The sequence below is a fragment of the Panicum hallii genome, chromosome 8 (genome assembly GCF_002211085.1).
Source record: "Panicum hallii strain FIL2 chromosome 8, PHallii_v3.1, whole genome shotgun sequence".
NCBI lineage: Eukaryota > Viridiplantae > Streptophyta > Magnoliopsida > Poales > Poaceae > Panicum > Panicum hallii.
In genome coordinates, this window is record NC_038049.1 from 14,479,769 (window position 1) to 14,498,605 (window position 18,837).

The following is an 18,837-nucleotide window of genomic DNA, read 5'->3' on the forward strand; positions in this document are numbered from 1 at the left end:
GATGACGAGCCGGTGAGAATGCGGTGATCATGCCTAGGCGGGAGTATTAAATAGTGGCGTGGGTGCTCCATGGAGCAACCCTGGAACTATCCATCGATCCATTTAAGGATGGGAGGAGCACCGCTCTAACCATTTCTGCCTAAGCCACCTGCGTGGGTGCTCCAATGGTTCTCGTGGATCGAACCATTTGTTAATCATATTACGGCAATTAACGTGCGGATGGAACTTCACGATATATTCATATTACGGCAGCAGGAAAGTATTACATTAACAACGACTTTTGTGCAGTTTAGAAATTCTATATGCTAACTGTTGTTCCTACACATGTTTTAGCTAGCTAAACAATCTGAAGGGACTACCATCAAAGTAAAAGTCCATTCCTAATTCTTGGAAAACCATCCGAATAACAATGGTACTGAAGTCAGCAAACTTCCCATTTGACCCTATTGCTGCTGGTTGATGATCTCCAAGGCCGCTAGCACCCTGCACAGCAGCAATAATCGGCTTCAGCTTCATTTCATTCTCCTGAAAGATGTCGCTAGTGATGGCAGGAGAGGGAGCACAAGAAACTGCATAAACAGATAGGACATCAGAAAAGCATTGTGTAAACATTAACAAGGATAATGGAAAGTAAATATCTTTGACTATGCAGACACACATTACCCTGTCAATTGGCCAGAGACAATGCTCTGATAAATTGACATTACCCTGTCAATTGGCCAGACACACATTACACAACATCCTTCATATGGATGTTTCCAATCCCAGCCCAAATGCTAAGACACCAATTAATGTCCCTTGTCTTTGAACTCACGCTCTCACACTCTCACAGAAACCAAACATATTACTTTCATCACAGAAAGTAAGTCACATAGCTTTGAGTAGAACACTGTAAGTGTAGCATATTCACACTCACCTTTTTAAGCAAAAGATGCACATGGAACAGAATCAAGGATGAAGCATCATGCCTTTGAGTTTATTTTAAATCTTTGACAAAAAAAAAGGTTAAACAAAGAGCTTCTCTAATTTATTTGGAAGTCCACAGGGACACCCTGAGGTATTTGACCAACAACCTCCTTCATTTTCAGAGATCCCACCCAAAAAGGAACCGATAAAACTTTGACATTGGCTTATATTTAACAGTAACCATTCATTTTCAGGGAAGCATCAAAAGTAACTGAAGCATTATGACATCCAAAATAGAACTATTGAAGACCGCTCTTTCAGTAGGATAGAGAAGTGATATCATTCCAAGTATAGTACTGGATATATGGTACTAGACACAGCAAACAAGTGGCGATTTGAATGTTCAGAGATGCAGCATGTTCAGTTTCCTATGACCCCATAGATGATCTCAAAATATTTCACAAATTATTACCTTAAGCATGTCATTCTTGTGAATCAGGTAGCTCGATGAAATCCTCACTCCCTTCCATGCAAAATTAAAACGAACCTATCAAAGTTGGATTGAAGTCAGATCTGAAAAATATTTTTCTATTCCAAATCATACAAAATTGAGAACTGGAAAGAGAGTATACCCGAGGCCCGCATCCAATCTTGCAAGCATATCAGTGCTTCCATAGTGGTAGCCCGTGAAGCGAGATCATCCGGGTTAACTCTTTCCTAGACACTTCTTGACTGAACCTCCAGTTGTCCAAAGAAACTCCTCCAGGAGACATGACAGTTGACCTAAGCTGACGGGCCATATTTATTACACTTTTCCTAACCTTGCATCTCTTCAAATGAGTGAACTTGTTCAACTTCCGGAGCTTTGGTATTGAGGTCTACTCCTTCATGTACTAGAGTATTGATTGGCTGAAGAGTTCTCTTCCGCTTTCTACCACTACTTGATTGCGCTTCTACAACTTTGTATGGCACATCCATTATCTGCACAAACATGAAATATTATCAAAAGAAATAAAGCATACTAATAGTTTGGCATGGACAAAGAGGTGTTATAAGGCAGCATGCTAAATAAAAAACTATACAGTGAGGCACACCCATTGTTCTGCCTATCTACTTTCTACTTATGTCTAAATATCCTATAGAAAATGAGCAATATAAAAAATGCTACGAATACAAAGCAAAGAGCAGATTATGTCTAAACCCCAATTGCATCTTGTAACTAAAACAACCCCAGTTCCTCATGCAATTATTCCTCCTAGCATAAAGGCTCACACTTGCTCTGCATTCTGCAATTCCCATCCATCGTCCTGTGCTTGTGAGACATGGACACCAGCCTAGCTATTAGCTCGGCTGCTCAGGCTGGAATGTTCATTAGGAAATTGACTACACGCTGCAGGCCGGAAATTAAATGGTTGTTGGTGAACTAACGAACCAGCACATGCTACAGAGGTTAGGATCAATCAATTCAGCAATACCGTTGGGGATGACGCAGGGCGAGAAGGGGATGGCCTTCCAGACCTGGGACCAGCCGGGGTTGGGCACGTCGGGGATCAGCTTCGGCAACTCGGTGCAGCTGCCCCTGCCGCAGTTGGCCGCGTCGCAGATCGAGGCGGCGGCAGCGTCGCAGCTCCGTTCCTTTTCCGTCTAGAGCTGCTCCAGCTGTTGCTCGGCAGCGGCGGGCAGCAGGTGCGGATGCGTGTGCAGGATCTGCGAGAGGAGCTGCCCTGGAAAATCGAGGCGGCGGCGGCACCGGAAGGGAGTCGCGAGGGGCGGGTCGACCACTCGACCCTAAGTTGCAGTGAATCCGACGAGTTCATGGTTCCAAAAGGAGCCCATTAGGGTCATTTACGTGGGCGAACCGACAGGCCGACACGCGCCAACCCCATCAGAAGGGAGTATGATGCGGAAGATAGTAAAAAGAACAGAGTAAAGCCCTTCCACTGCGGTTTCACTAAATTATCTTTGGTTTAGGAATTCTAGCTTAATCCATCCACATAGGCAGGATATTTATGCCATCGGTTACATGAACAGGGCATAATTTAATTGGACACTTTGATCTAGGTGTTTAATTAAGGGGTATACGCGCTTTTTTCTCACTGCTAGGCTGTCTCCAACGGGAGACTCTAAACCGTTCTCTACCCTATATATAAAGAAGATTCCGTTCTCTATATGCTGCAGCAGCGTTCTCTAAATAGTCCTCTAAAATAGAGAACGCTACAGGTTTCCTCTACGTATAGAGATTTTCTCTCCTCTTCTCTATTTTTTCTTTACGTTTTAAACACTGGATTAAATAAAAATGAAATATGTCCATAGCATTTGAGGTATTTAAATACGTACGTACAAAAATTTGGAACAAAATACGTTTCTAATATAGGGTTTAATGTATAAAGAACGAAATTTAGAGAACGTTGTTGGCGAGAAATGAGATATAGAGGAGAGAATCTTATAGAGAAGTCTGTAAATGACGAATATAGAGAAGGATATAGAGAACGACGGTTGGAGAAGTTGTTAACATTATATAATCTCTACATTTGTGGGCAGAGGGAGTAGTATAAAGAAAAAAAAACATCAGATCACAGGTCTTTACATAGTCCTAAACTCCTAAGATTTGAGGTATTGCTGAGCTACTCAAATTGACGCATGCAACGGCCGCCCGACGAAAACGAGGCCCAGGTCCCCCACACATTCCCTTCTGGCCTGCAACCGCACATGGGAAGGCCCAGGGCTGTGATTGGGCGACTGCAACTACAGTTTTATTCTGGCCCAGACACGGCATGCTACGACACTTCAGCAGACCGCAAAACACTTTTATAGAAAAAATGTGAAGAAATACCAAATTGATCGCTCATAGTATGAGGAAACATATATTGCTAATCCAACACATACCAAAAGGCTCTTCGCAATAGGGGGTTAACAGATGGAATCCTGGGTTGCACTTTGCAAAATCCCAAAAGTAAATTTTCAAACACTGATCATACGGCTAGGCAACAAGCTATCACCTAATAAATGGCTAAATGTACTTCGGAGTTTATACACCGGCAACAAGAGGAATCAACCTTAACAAAAAAAAAAAGCACCAAAAAACAGAAAGCTCCTATAGCATATGAGCCCTGTACAGTAATGGTAATTTACAAATGCAGCAAGCACATCACCTACTCTGGTGCTATAGGGATGCCAGAGGATATCAGGACAACAATTCCAAAAGCACAGAATCTGTTCTTGTCCTCGGACGATTCCCAGCTCCCAATATGCCTATAATTTACACTTGCTTTGCTTCAAGTATGGCTCGGTCCTCTCCTACATCCTGTCCAAGCTACGTCAATCAAGGGTCTGTACAGCAATGCAGCTCAGGTTCCAAATTCCAATACGACGAATAGAGCTCCACCCAGTCACAACCTCCTTGCACGAAGCACTAACTAGATAACTGCCGATGACTATACACTTCTCAACTCTGTCAGAGGGGGCAATCACATGCAGTACAATGCAGGCACCATTCTGTTTCCCATAGTTGGCCGCCAATGCGCCCAATACCCCAGGGAAGTACAGTGCTCAATTACCTGGTACGCTCTAAGAAATCGAGGTGGGATGTGCATATAGATCAGACCCAAACTGACCTATGTGATCCCATGGTTTGCCCCCAAGTATACAAGGAAAATGGTTTTGGAAAGAGTCTGGCACTACTGTGGGTAGATGTCATAAAATCCCATTCAATACTCTCTGGTAGTAATCATACTGCCGGGTGCGCCAAGCATCCATGCTGCTACTGATCAGCGAGAGGACCAGGGATACACATTGCTGCAACCATAGCAAGACTATTAGTAAGAGAGGTCCGGAAATGATGAGTACCAAATATTAGTCAGCTAACCTCTTCAGTGAGACTCAAGTGGAACCTCTTCCTCAAGTTTTGTATAGTGCGAGGACCGCCTTTAAAGCATGGGAAGCCAGAATCCTGGTAAGGGAAAAAAAACATTTTACACATGTAAGCTAATTTCTGTCAGCGGCTTCTACAAGCCAATTAGAGAAACAGTTAGGTCAACATAATTACAGGAAAATAAATATATCGCAGGGTCGACATGAAACTTTGAAACAGGTGTACACTATAGGCAGGAAAATATAATACAAATTCATACCAAAAGGTTAACTCAATAATATACAAAAGTAGAAGTTTGAATGTAACAAAACTATTCACTTTTGGATGAGAAAATATTGGAAGAAGATTGGCAAAGAACCTTGGATAACTTTGGTCAATATAGGACATGGGAAGAAAGATCTACTGCAACAATTCTATACTAATATACATCATAAAGTATTGATTTTTGTAGTGAAGGCATACATAAGCAAACATAGTCATGTGCCATCTGATAGGCAACAACATCAAACGTGCCAATTTTTTTGATAAAGAAAATACCTGCAACATTTCTACAAGAAGTATAATACGTTCTGCATGCTTCCGACAAGTTAAGAAACCTTGAATGCATAACACCTGAAGAAATGGAAATTTTAATATATGCAGATACAAATTGGATAGGCCCCAGCAACGAAGGTAAACTATTAGTCAAATACCTTGAAGTAGTCAAAGAACTCGCTGGGAGTTCCCTCTGCATCAGAATCCATCACCTAGCAAAGTTCCAACCACAAAAGTTGAAGAGGATTAAACATTTCCATAGTTAAACTTCACACAGTATTAAAATTTCAAATCAAATTGACCATCAGTAGCCATACTTCAAGGAGCTCCCTTGTCAGCTTAAATGGCGCACTCTCAAAATTTACACCACCAGGAGAGTTCGATAGCATGAAACCAAAATCGATGTGAATAATATGTCCTTCCTCATCTATCAGAAGATTCCCGTTGTGGCGATCTTTGACCTGTAATTAACAAAAAGCACCAGCAATGTGCTTAGCACACCATCTTGAAGATGCATAACGAAAATTACAAGGATACAAGTCTATGATTTAATTCCCTTCCACATGATAAAGAGAAAAGCAACAACCAGCAAACTGCTTTACTCTTTTGGAAATGCAAAAGGATAGAATTGCAGTTTGTTTACAAAGAATCAGGCAACAACACACAATGTTCCACATCAGCTAGGACAACACACAACCAAATGTACTATTTGATTTCAATACCTGGAGTAGGTAGCATAGGATCGAATATCCTGCCATGCTTTCCACAAAGTTTCTCTGTGAAAATAAAAAAATATCAATACTCTGCTACATGTACTGAAAATTTTCAAGCAGTTGCTTCTCAACTTAACTTTTAACATTACCAATTAACAACTACTAAATTTAAGAATGTCTTCATAAATCAAAAGGCATTCTTTATCAAGATTTAAGAATGTCTTCATAAATCAAAAGGCATTCTTTATCAAGACATGCAGCGTCCACATACACATATATCATGCTTCAAGAGTGGACAACAATGTTCATGTTGATGGTTACTGAAAAAACACGTCACTCTTTTTCATACACGGCACAAATGCATTAATCTGCACATAATTGGAACCTCGCTGGGTGCCATTTCTTGTCTTGGAGGCTGGGAAATTAACATTAGTCAAGAGTGTCTGAAAATGCAACGCACCTGTGCAAGTTTAAAGTTTGGAGAATTTTCTTCATACTTAGCCACATAGTAGTCACGGAGATTTGTGATATTGGGAAACCTACTTTTGATGGAATGAATTGATGCCTGCAGTGAAATGTAAAAAGACAGGTACAATCAAACACTTGAGACAAAATGCAGAGAAGCAGAACACATTAACAAATTGCAAAGTACCGTATCAGGAATAGTCTCAATCAGTGCTGTATAAGCAGATGTCACAATAACTTCATAAGGCCGCAGCCAAAGTGGCAAACCCGCTTCTTGATATATGTCTGTAATTAAATGGAGTTTTCGAAGCTTAATCTCATAGATATGCTAATCAACAATAACACAAAAACAATCATAACATTTGACGCTGCAGTGTCTCAATTTTCTCTGATCCAAATACACCTATGACAACCCAATAAAGTGTCATGGGACAAATGCTACTTCTATATCCAGGAACCTGCTTCTATTTTTATGTGCAAGAAATCCGCCTATTTAGATGTGCTATTTTCCTGCATCCATGGCATTCCCCAAGAAGAATAAGATTACATATGTGGCTAAATCTGCACACAAGTTGGTTTCTCCACTTCAAAAAAAAAATCACAGATGTAGAACATGTCAATAGCACAGTTAAATGTTCACGGATGGAGATATATGAGGACAACTAACAAATTAGAACGACATCAAAGGATAAGACAAAAGGTCAATCTAACACATCGCTTTCTGAAGGAAATGGCAAACTTTCTACTACATCAGGTGAAGAACAGGCACAATGTGAACAAAAGAATCTCAACACTATGTAACAAAAATATTACAACCATTGTAAATCGAGGAATAAGTTCTCACCATAGAAGTGTGCAACAAGCTGCACAGCCAAGTGTTCCTGACGGCAGTCATCACCACTCTTGACAATAACCTACAATACGAGATGTTTCAGCAGCATGGCCGTAATAATCGAAAATGATTCAGAACAAAAAAAAAAATTACAAAACATGCAGGCTATTAATTCAAAGGTATGACGAGGGATATCAACAAACATGCAACTCACAGAGTACTTGAATAGATCCAGTTTGTCACTATGGACAGAAAAAGGATCGCGCAATTTAACTATTTCAAATCCAGGACACTAGACTGAACAACTCCTTATTCCAAGATAAAAGTATCAGAATCCTTCAATAGACACAGCAAATCTTCCATAGAGAGGCAACACAATACCTTAATTCAAACAAAGTCCATAATGGAAGTCAATATTGTTAATGATACGGCTGCCAAATCTAAATGATTTGGACAATGAAAGAAGTTATTACAAGTTTTTAAGCTGAAGTAAAATTATGATTAACTTAGAAAAGTGATATTTATGGAATTATCTACGCCTATAAAGCTTAAAGGCAACGCATATGCCATACTTGGGGCAAACACTATTCGCATGACCCGAGAAGAGGGTAAGCAGACACACACACATCCGCGCATAAGCATTCATCATCCCACCGATATCCAGGCTCAGATAGAAGAAAAAGAACAAACTAATGATGAAAGTTATTTTGCTTACAGAACGCAAGTCCCAACTAGATGATTTTCCATGAACCGAAGACCGCCGTATTCTCTCCTTCTTGACAGCCCAAAGCTCACCAGCCAAAGCATCAGTTGGTTTTGGATCCCCACCATCAGTGGCCTACGGAAACATTCAAGTTACAAACTTAGGGAAAAGTACAAAAGTAATCAGAATTTAAGTTCACTAAGTTGTTCACCTTAGAATCTAAATTTTGGCTGCTCTGCCCAACTCCTTTAAGTGGAAGACCAGGTGGTGCTTCGCCTTTTAGTGCTGCAGCCTAGTCAAGGAAAACAATTCAACAGAAATTAGCCCAAAACGTATCAACTATAAATGCAATCAGTGGCGTGTTATTGCAGCATAGCCACCACACTATGCATGGGAACTCTACCTGTTTCCAACAGCATCAATATAAAAATCTAGGCATGGACCAGATAGCTCATTTGAAAGAAAAATGTTATAATGACAGCATATCGTGGATCAAGAGCATTAGTTGGAGAAGAAATACAGAAAAAAGTTTACCTATATAAGAAATATTAAAAATGAATCAAAAGTTTACATGTCAGCCTCACCTTGACTTCCTCAATGGCAATTGTACTAGGGACACGTCGATGATCCTTCTTACGTGTGGGCTCATTCTCATCTACGTCATCCATGTTTACTCCAGGAACTGCAGACAAAGTAACTTTCACCCATTCTATTGGCTGATCATCAATTGCCTGGGAATCTTCTGGAGGATCATGAGAATCAGTTTTTGCATGTCGTAGCCTACGCCCCGTGTCAGAGATCGCTAGGCTCCTTGAACGGCCAAGTTTCTCAACTGAGAAACTAACATTTACAAATTTCACTTTGGTCTCCCAGAGTTGAGCCATTGCTTGATCAATAACCTGAGAGGTTGACTTCAGCATTCTGTCTGTTTCATAATTTTGTGTTTCATGCCGACTCCACAAAGGATATGCCCATGGAGGTGGTTTTGGTAATTGGACATCTCCATTAGCCAAGGGTATCCCACCCTTTGACAGCTTGTGCGCATCTGATGATCCTTTAGAGTGACTGGAGAGAGAACAACAGATGTTCTATGTTACCACAACATCCAGTAGCAAAAGATGTGGCAAAGGGCAGTAATTGGGATACAGACTTCTTATAGAAACTATGGCAATTGTTAAAACTGCATACCTTGGTGCTTCTGCTTTTAAAACTTCAACACATATAAGATAAGGAGCTTTTTCCCTAGAGTTAAGAAGAACACACTCATCCTCAGGTATATGAACCACTCGGTAAATGCCTTTTCCCATTGGAAAGCAAACTCCTATGCATAGAACAAACAGAAAAATATCAGGTGGGCATTTTAGCTGATGCTTTGCAATATGCTGATACAATATGCTGATATGAATGGATCCCTCCAATGCAGTGATACTTAAGCTAAACAGAGATTGCGCCAGAGCTGCAACTAATAGCAAGAGGCTGATTTTTTTAACACACAACACATTGGTTAAATGTAATAGTGTGCGGCATAAGCCTATAACTAAATACTATCACAATCGTTTTAGGTATGCATAACATTCAACAGACCAAACAACAGTACTGATTAAGGAGCATAATGTAGCGAAAACAACTACTGCATCAAAGATCAAAAGATTAAGTATGTTGAATACACTATTCTGCGTGGCTCAAAGTAAGTTCTAACCATTACCAATCCAAAACAACTAAAACTTTGGATAACCATACCTATACAAACATTAAAGCCACCCTACAATAGTATCTTGACTTTTTGTGCATGTAGCACTGGTGAAGAAAGAAAGGTGAACCAGAACTATTCAAACTGCAGCCCCAAAAAAACAAAGAAACAGATAGCAAGGCACGAAGCATTTGGACACATCAAGTATCTTATACTGGAAGATGCTAATGTAATCTTACAGACAATTCAGCAAAAAGTATTAGGTACCCAAAGGCTTAGGGCAGGAGTATCTCATGCATACAGGACAAAGTACAAAAACGCAGAACACACAAAAAAATACGAAAAAACAACAGTAATATTCACCATATATTAAAAAGGCAGCAGAAATCACCTCCATTTTTCTCAGCAGAAGCAATCTGGGAATTAATCTCAGTAAGAGACTGCCACATAAAACAAGATATACTGTTAGAATTAGAAGGTGAATTAGCAGAAAAATAAAAACATGGCTCAAAGCCATGAAGTGAATAACCATATTGGTGCAAAATAATCTATGTGACCTACCTCCCGAAGAGCAATCTTACGATCTTCGATGGGAAATATGTCTACCAGACCATAAGATGTGTCACATAAAGCTTGAACAAGCTCCAATGAAGCATAGTAAGAACCTTTTCGAAGTTCTGCTATGGCATTGTTTGGTAAAGGTGGTTTTCCACTTTGCTTCTCATTAGTTCCTGTGCTACCAGGGTTTTTCTGCAACATAAACCACCATCGCTAGGAGTAAATACAAATACACAATAAGCAAACAGTATTATGTCACTCAACAGCCTTTGTCTAGAAAATATTTACTGATACATGATGAAAATGGGCATAGCGACATGCATTGATGCAACGATATCACAAAGTATGAAACATCATTCTTTTCCAAATGAAGACAACATTATGTGATTATATCTACTTTACCCAATGAAAAAGTAGATGTACAATTGAAATATTTCCATGACAAAAGGAAAATCTTTGTAATGTATTATATTGATTCACATGCAGCTTTTGTTTGGTTTCATCTCTACCGTAGGACTCAAGGCTCTGTTGTTGTGGTTGTTAGTTATAGTTGAGCATCTTTGCAACAAAATTAACATATCGTTTCCACAATTCGAAGCACTAGAGTATGCACTTCAAACAATAAAGTGGAATATATAATGCTGACAGAAGCTAGCCATAAAAAATCATCTTACCCCATGAGATAATAAATAACTTTCTTGCTTAAACCACTATAATATATAATGATGTACCATACCACTGTAACACAAATATTGGAGTTTTCAAACTAGAGAAACAAATTATTAAGAGTAGATCATTTGCCTCTTTCATTACCTTTGAGCCAAAAAGCTCAGAATCTTCAAGTGAACGATCTCTGTCACGAAATAGCCTCTTAAAAAAGCTCTCTGATCCTGGGCTCCCCTCTGAAAGATTGTTGGGTTGACTGCTTTCTATATGTCCACCCTTAGCATCTTCTGGATGCACCCTAAACAACCTACGGAATGACAAGAACTCTGGATTATCTTCCTCTTCAATACCACTGATGCTCCTACCATCATCATCGTTTTTCTCTAGCCCCTCAATTCTCCTCTCTTCATGCTTGTCCTTGAATAATTTGCGAAAGAAATTTTCCTTATCACCTTCCTCGCATTTATCATCCTCATTCCTGCCATGAGCGGCTGCTTTCTTTTCTTCATTCTTATCCTTGAAAAGCCTGCGGAAAAAATTATCATCATCTGAATTCTTATGGCCTTTCTCATCTTCCTCTTTCTTGCCTGGCGTGCTCCCTTCCTTTCTTTCATCGTTTTTCTCCTTGAAGAGTTGCCGAAAGAAACCATCTCTCTTGTCCTCTTCTATGTTTGCACCAGCCTTTTCCCTCTCATCCTGCTTACTGTGTGCACCATCTTTCCTTTCCTCATTCTTCTCTTTAAATATCTTACGGAAGAAACCTTCTCTATCATCATCCTCCAAACTCTTGCCCCCTCTATCCTCATCCCCATGTCTAGCATGAATGCTGTCTCTCCTCTCCTCATTCTTATCCTTGAATATCCTGCGGAAAAAGCCTTCCTTCTCATCATCCTCACCTTGCCTATCCTCTTTATCACGGAAGAATCGCTTTAACAATCCTTCAGAACTAGGCGTCAGCTCCATGTCCTCCTCCTTGCTGTCCCTTAGCAATCTGCGGAAGAAACCATCTTTATCCCCTTCTTCCTCCTCGTGCTCCTTTTCCCTACTATCCTTCAGTAACCTTTTAAAAAATCCTTCCCTGTCCCCATCCTCTTCCTCCTTGTCCCTGCTGTCCCTAAGAAGCCTCTTGAAAAATCCATCCCGGTCCTGTTCTTCATCCTTCTCTCCAGATCGCCTGAAGAGTAGCGCATCACGCATCTTCGGCCCAATGCTCAGCCTCTTGAGCAGCTTGTTATCCTCCGATGATGGTGTGGCTGGCTGCTTCCCTCCACTACCTACAGCATCCTCTGGAGCTGCCACATTGGTCCCACCACCGGCTGGGGGGCTCAGGCCAAGCGACGGAGACGATGCAAGGGACAACAGCCGCTGCTTGGACGACCGTATTCTGCTAAGCATGGGGTTGCCTCGCGGACTGGCAGCAGGGGACGGCGGCGCAGGCCGGACCAGCGGCTGCCACTCACCCTGCACGGTGGCTGCTACCTGGCACTGCTCCTGCACCTTATCGATCCCATCCAGGTCGTCGGCGTCCTCCAGCTCGAGCTCGGCGGCGAGGAGCCAGTGCACCTTGAGCGCGATGCGGAGCGACTTGGCGCAGGTGTCGATGACGAAGCGGTCGAGGGAGGGGCTGGGCTTGTGGACGAGCATGTAGCACACCTGGAAGAGGTAGGCCTCGAGGCCCGGGAGCGGGAGCGTGTACATGCGGTTGCAGAGGTAGTCGCGCACGCCGGCATGGTCGTGCTTGTAGAGGTAGCTGACGGCGATCCACTCGCAGAAGAAGGCGGAGTCAAAGAAGCGCACGAGCCAGCCGCTGCTGCCGACGGGCGGGGCGGCGTCGGCGGTGGAGGGGATCTCCCGCGGCGACTCCTCCGGCCCGAAGCTCAGGCTCCGCAGCCCGAGAAGCCGCACCATGGCCGGCGCGCGCCCTCGGCTCCAACCCAATCAGCAGACCCTACTCACCGCCGCCGCCAGCTCCGCTGCCGCCTACTCGCCTCCCGCCTCCTCTCACCACCATCACAAGCCGGCTCGGAGCAGCTCGATCCAACACACCCCGCAATCCGCAGCAGCAACTCCCGAATCCAATCCAAACCCTACACGGCCCCGCGATCCGGAGCCTCCCAAACCCTAGCGCCCCGAAATCGCGCCCAGATTCGCAGCGAGGCGCTGCGGAATCGGGGGGGCGGGCGGGGATCGGCCTGGGGGGTTCGCGCTGGCTCGATTCGATTCGGGTGGATTCGATTTGAATTGTCGCAGCGTTTTGCTGGGTGTGGGAGACTTTGATTTGAATTTTTGGTTTTTCTAATTATTTTTTCCACCGTTTCTTGCGGGTTTCTTCTCCGGCGTCGTGGTGGTGGGGTGCGGGTGGGAGGGGATCGGAGAACGCGGAGCAGGTGGGGGCGGTGATGGCCGCGGCCCGGATCCGCCGTGGCGGCCACTCTGTTGCCCGTTTCCTGCTGCGTCATCCGATCAGCCAAAGGGTTAAAACGTACGAGAAATTCCCATACCCTTCCTAATTATTTTCGACAATTTTCTGATGATTTAAAAAATAGAAATGTATTGTTTTAATTAATTTACAATATATTTGTAACTATAATTTAATAATTCATTTTACAAATGCAAAAAATGATGTACCGTTCCAAACCGTTTTAGTATTTGTAACCTTTTTTATGTTTTAGTCCCTACATGATGTATCCAACCAAACTGAACTTCTATGTTCAAATACTCTTTCAAAATATAAATATAGATGTTTTCTACGCCGTGTCAAAGTTTGAAGTTCAACATATAAGAGGTTCAAATTATTTGTTACAAATGTTCAACAATGGTAGATTCCCTTGCTAGTAGCACTATTTTTTTCATTTTATTTTGATCTATCTGTTTGCTAAGCATTTTCTCAACCTTTAATCCCAATTTCTAACCAATTCGAACAAAAATGCAGGTTACTTTTTCTAAGTAAACTTCTATGCTTATTTATACACAAGCTAAATTTGTGCATACACACATGAATTGAGATTGCATCATATATTCATATATCTCCAAAAGTTTCCATTAGCTATTATTTGTTTTTGTACAGCACATTGCCCATTATGTCTGACTATTTGTTGTGTTCGTTCACCAAGGTGTTGGCAAGCCTACTTGTTGGATAGGGAAAAATCAGTGTTGTAAGTTGACTGGTCCACTCAAGTTGATAGTTTGTTTGAGGCCGTCCAAACCAATAAAATGAAGAAGCGTTCAAACCTTTTTAGTCTCTTGAGGGCATGAAGTGTGGGCCCTCACCTCGCCATCAAGTTAATTGGCTTGCTGCCTGAAACTAAATCTAAGTTCCTTATCTGTTGAATTCAAAACAAAATTATGTGTTAATAAAGTAGTTCCTTTCGTTCAGAAAAATTGTTTCCTATCTTTAATTCATACGCCAAAGAATGTGTTGCAAATTTTATGCCATTTTTTGTGGCAGAACAGCCTGAATTATTCCAGCTCAAGTGCGCTAGTTATCGCTATACAGCCGATACTGACTCAACGCACTTCAAACGGAACAACCCATTGGTCTGTCGGGTCTCCGCCCGATGCAACCACGGTTCAACAGGATCGAAACAGGTTTACCTCGCACGAAGACGAATTTACAACCGCACAACAGCTCACCAACTTTTAATTCACAGAATATTAAACATTATTTCAAACGTTTCAAACTTAAGCATACTTATACAAACATTATTTGAAAACCACAAGCTATGCAAGCTTGTGTAGAGTCACAGCGGAAGAAATTAACACGCGACTACACACGTCGCAAAGGTTGACACCAAGTTCAGCTCGAAAACTGGTGTCATTCCGGAGGGTCACTGCCAGCCGGGGACGGATCCCATTCCACGGACCAGCCAAACGGAACAGAGATTGGCCATGCTGAACCATCCGTGGGGTTCTCAAAGGTCATACCTGAAAAATAGACTAGCAAGACTGAGTATACTAATACTCAGCAAGACTTAACCGTATCATGGTATATTTAGCCATGTAGCTAGACTTATGATAGCTTGTAATGGTTCTGGGTTTAATTTCAGCTGAAAAGCAACAAAGAATATAATCTAATTTTGATGTTTTAGCTTTCCGATTCTAGTTGCATTAACCATCCTAGGTAAGCATCTATACTAGACAAGCAAGGTAGAGATTAGCATCCATCAAGATTATTCCAATAAGAGTTACCGTTCTTACTCTATGCGGCAGAAGGAATAAGCAGTCTCCATCTCCGCGAGAAACGGATGATTCTGAATCGAATTTCCAAACCTTGCAAGGCAAACCTAACTCACACGCTTGGAACATCAAATGATCGTTCCGAAGCAACCGTTTGCCTTTCATTCCAACTCGTGGAACAGGACCACCACAAGCGACTGTAGAACCGTACGCACATCCAATGTGCAGGACATACGTCTGTAGCGCGACTACATGACCGTACTCCTGTCCGCTATGCAGAACGTACTCCCGCACGTCGGTGCGTGAGAAAAACCAAATTACGAGTGGTGGGAGGTATGTCCACTCCTCGGGCAGATTGGTTACTAAGTTTACCGCTTTCCATATTTCACGGCATGTGGCTAGTACTTTCAAACGCTTAGCCACCACTACCACACACTGCGACCTTATCAACTTTTATCGACACAGATGGGGTAAACTTCCAAGTCATGATACTGCACATGACCCCGTCCATCATCTTTTATAGTGATTGCAGAATAGTAAATATTCAACTCCTATATCGCGCGAGTGACAGGAAATCACCCGACTTCTGCCGGTCCTATTAGCAAAGCATCTATCCGGTAAGGACTCAGGCTCAATACATAGGTTCCTAGTATTCATGCATCTAGAGTTTTATTTCAACTCTTAGACTTAATGCAAGATATAATATATAAGTATAGAATTGCATACATGTAGTAATTTGAAATACTGGGTTATGCACCGGGGCTTGCCTTCTTGAGTGGGGCTGGGGGCAGGGATGTCAAGATCTTCTGAACTTTGGTTCGGGGCTTCAGTTAAAGTTTCAACGACGCTCGCAGGATCTTCAGAAATCCTTTGCTCTGGTTCCGGGACTAGCTCGTAGTCTCCGTCGTCGAGTATCGCTGACTCTACATGTTATGCAATGATTTGAATTAGGTGGTTCTTAAGTTAAGTATTTTATTTCATGATAAAGTTGCAATCCAATCAATTGATAAATACAACTTCATAAAATAGGAGATTTGAATTCAAATTTACTAGCTGTACTTTAATTCAATATCAAATTACTTGATTTAATAGAATTAGGTTAACAAGTTTAATTTTTTTTAAAATCCACAAAGGCTCTAGCCTTGAATTTTTGTGGGTAAGCTCTCTTCTAGTGGATGACCTTACTGTAAATTTTTCATAATTTTTTAAAAATAGACGCTAGGGTATTTGAATTTAGTTCAAATATTAGGTTTAAATTCAAATCTTAGGTAAAATAGTGCTATAAATTCTTGGAAAAATTTATTATGAACTACTCAATTATAGATCATCACATGGTAAAAAGATCCAAGCATGAAAACCTTAGTAACATATTTAAATAAATTTTAACCAATTCAAGCATGATTTGTATAAATTCAAATTCGTTCAAGCTAGAGCGCAAAAATTAAGGTAAAACTTTTACACAATCTTAAATATACCTTAAACATGCTGCATACCAAAAATCACATGAAAAGAAGCTAAAATGCAAAAGTTACACACAAGATACCCTTTTGTTAAACTTTAAAATAACTCTACAAATATTTAGTTTCAAACTGAACTTCATTAATAGAAGTTGTAGATTTAAACTTCTGGAGTATAAAAAAATTGGTTTGGCAATTTTTGGATTTCTCTATGAATTTCTATCAATTTTACAAGTTGACAGCTTTTGCAAACAACACTAAAAGAGAAACTTGCAGAGAGGCCCTTGGTTTTTTGCATATGGGACCCTAACACGAAAACCTAAATTACAATGTGGCCCTTGCCAGGTCAAGACGGCGGCCGTGGTGGTCTGACCGGCGTGTTCTCACTGGCGGCGAGGTTTTGGTGGGGGACAAACGGGTCCTACATGATCTACGGAACGAGGTGCACACATTGGTGTGTGATGGGCAAAAGGAGGGGCGGCGGAGCATGGTCGTCGGCAAGGAATGGCAGCAGCCGTGGCGGCGCGGCCGTGTTCCCGGCGAGGGGCCGGCGAACGTGGAAAGGTGAAGCGTGCACGAGCATCGTGAAGTCATGGGGATGCTATTCCGGTACCTGCTTCGGCCGGAGGTGGAGTGGAAGGGGGTCATCGACGTGAAGGTGGCTCGGGTTTCACCGGCGGCAATGGCGGCACGGGATTCACCCGATTCCGATCAATGAGAGGACAAAGCTTGGCTAGGGCGGGTCAAGGGGCAAGCAGGGGCGGTGAGGAAGCTTTAGGGTGCTGGAATTGAGATGGAATAGGACGGGGCGGCGAGGATTTCCGCGGACGGCGCGGCGCTTGGCTTGTTGCTCGTGAGGAAGAAGAAAGGGAAGGGAAGCAAGATTGGCTTCGGTCGGGGTTTTATAGGGTGGTGCAATGCGGTAGAGAGGGAGAGAGTAGGCGCACAGCCAGCCACAGATTGATGGTGTTGTCGCCGTGCCCTGTCGGGTACCCTCGGCCGCGTGGCGGCCTCGGCACCGGCGGCACAACGTGGCGGGGCGGGGAGAGCCAGCAGGGGCGGCGCGAGCGGCGGGCGGGCTAGCCAGGGGCCATGTGGTGTGGAGAAAAGCGGCGCGGGGTCGGCGAGCAGCTGGGGAAACGGCCGGCGGCGGTGGAGTCACGGGCATGAGCAGAAGCAGAGCAGGGGGAGGGGCTGGAGGTTGAAGACAAGGGCCGATTTGTGATTTTCCAAAAATACAAGGACTCCACTGTAAAGTTTAGGTAACTTTCAAACCATAGCTCAAATGAAAATGTGCCCAAAAACAAAAATGTAGGGTTCAACAAGATCTACAACTTTGCTTTAAGGTTTAGTTGCAAAAGAGCTAAGGATTTGAATATAATTTAAAACTTGGCTAAGTTTTAAACTTTAAAGAAATCCTATTTAAAATCTACACTACACTTGCATCCTTTGGGTAGTTTCACCTCTATTTGCGGTTTTAAAAGTAAGTTTTTAACTTTTGCAAAACAACCTTCATATATTTTACCTCCCATTCTTACCCATTTAACACTAAAGGACCTAAATTTTTCAGAATTATATAAAAATATCATTTTCCCTTAGCATTTAAATTTTAGCACACATACAAAAATCAAATATACACACTTTATACTAGAATCTAGTGTGTCTTAACCCTAATTACCTGAATGTCACATTTTTCATGGAAACAAATCCTGAAGCGAGTATCACTATGTGTTCCATACTTTTTTATAGTAAATGTGGTAGTAAAGAGAAGAGGAAGAGATATAGAAACTTTTTTCATCACAAGGATTTATCCCCTACATCAATCCATCCACAGTCCAAGTTGGAGGACCTATTAAGCATTAGGTTCCCAATGGACAAATCAACCAAGGATGGTGCCTCCTTCTTCACTCTGCTGGGAGCTTGTGAAGAGAAGAGAGAAAGGAGAGGATGAGAGAGAAAGAGAACTTATTACAGTTCCATGTGAAGAAAGTATGTGTTGTACAGTATAGTTTTAAAATTAATGTATTACTGATATAGCAATGAAAATACCTTTAAACACTACGGATTGGGTCTGCCCTAAGTAAAGGGCCTCTAAGTCAAATACGATTTTTGCCACATCTCCATAGCAAGCCAAAAGGGTTAACAAGTTTGAGCCACCAAGACTCAAGATATTGGTGTGCCATAAAAGGCCCAAAGGCACCAGCAAGTAAGACCCTAGTATACGATGGGATAACTCCTTGATTTTCCTTTAGGGACCATAACTAGC

General features: G+C 42.1%; 1 protein-coding gene and 1 long non-coding RNA gene across 2 annotated transcripts; both read right to left on the reverse strand.

The window, feature by feature from the left end:
* Positions 1-278: 278 nt before the first annotated feature.
* On the reverse strand, positions 279-1,876 carry LOC112903456. The gene is made up of 3 exons (XR_003230812.1): positions 1,539-1,876; positions 1,379-1,453; positions 279-569 (listed from the first exon to the last, which is right to left on the reverse strand). It is a non-coding gene; the product is annotated as an uncharacterized LOC112903456 (long non-coding RNA).
* A 1,926-nt stretch (positions 1,877-3,802) lies between these two features.
* Positions 3,803-13,321, reverse strand: LOC112902211 (phosphatidylinositol 4-kinase beta 1-like). The gene is made up of 16 exons (XM_025971151.1): positions 11,086-13,321; positions 10,276-10,464; positions 10,106-10,154; positions 9,213-9,345; positions 8,609-9,089; positions 8,236-8,316; positions 8,037-8,159; positions 7,334-7,403; positions 6,677-6,774; positions 6,485-6,589; positions 6,034-6,087; positions 5,629-5,772; positions 5,470-5,523; positions 5,315-5,389; positions 4,772-4,855; positions 3,803-4,701 (listed from the first exon to the last, which is right to left on the reverse strand). The coding sequence occupies exons 1-16, from the start codon at positions 12,844-12,846 to the stop codon at positions 4,600-4,602; spliced, it is 3,603 nt and encodes a 1,200-aa protein (XP_025826936.1). The 5' UTR covers positions 12,847-13,321; the 3' UTR covers positions 3,803-4,599.
* Between the last annotated feature and the right edge of the window lie 5,516 nt (positions 13,322-18,837).

Coding starts and splice junctions, on each gene's coding strand:
- LOC112902211 (XM_025971151.1), bottom strand. CDS start 12,846: ATGGTGCGGCTTCTCGGGCTGCGGAGCCTGAGCTTCGGGCCGGAGGAG. Junction 8,317..8,608: donor TTGCCATTGAGGAAGTCAAG/GTGAGGCTGACA, acceptor TTCCTTGACTAG/GCTGCAGCACTAAAAGGCGA. Junction 6,775..7,333: donor GCTTGTTGCACACTTCTATG/GTGAGAACTTAT, acceptor ATTTAATTACAG/ACATATATCAAGAAGCGGGT.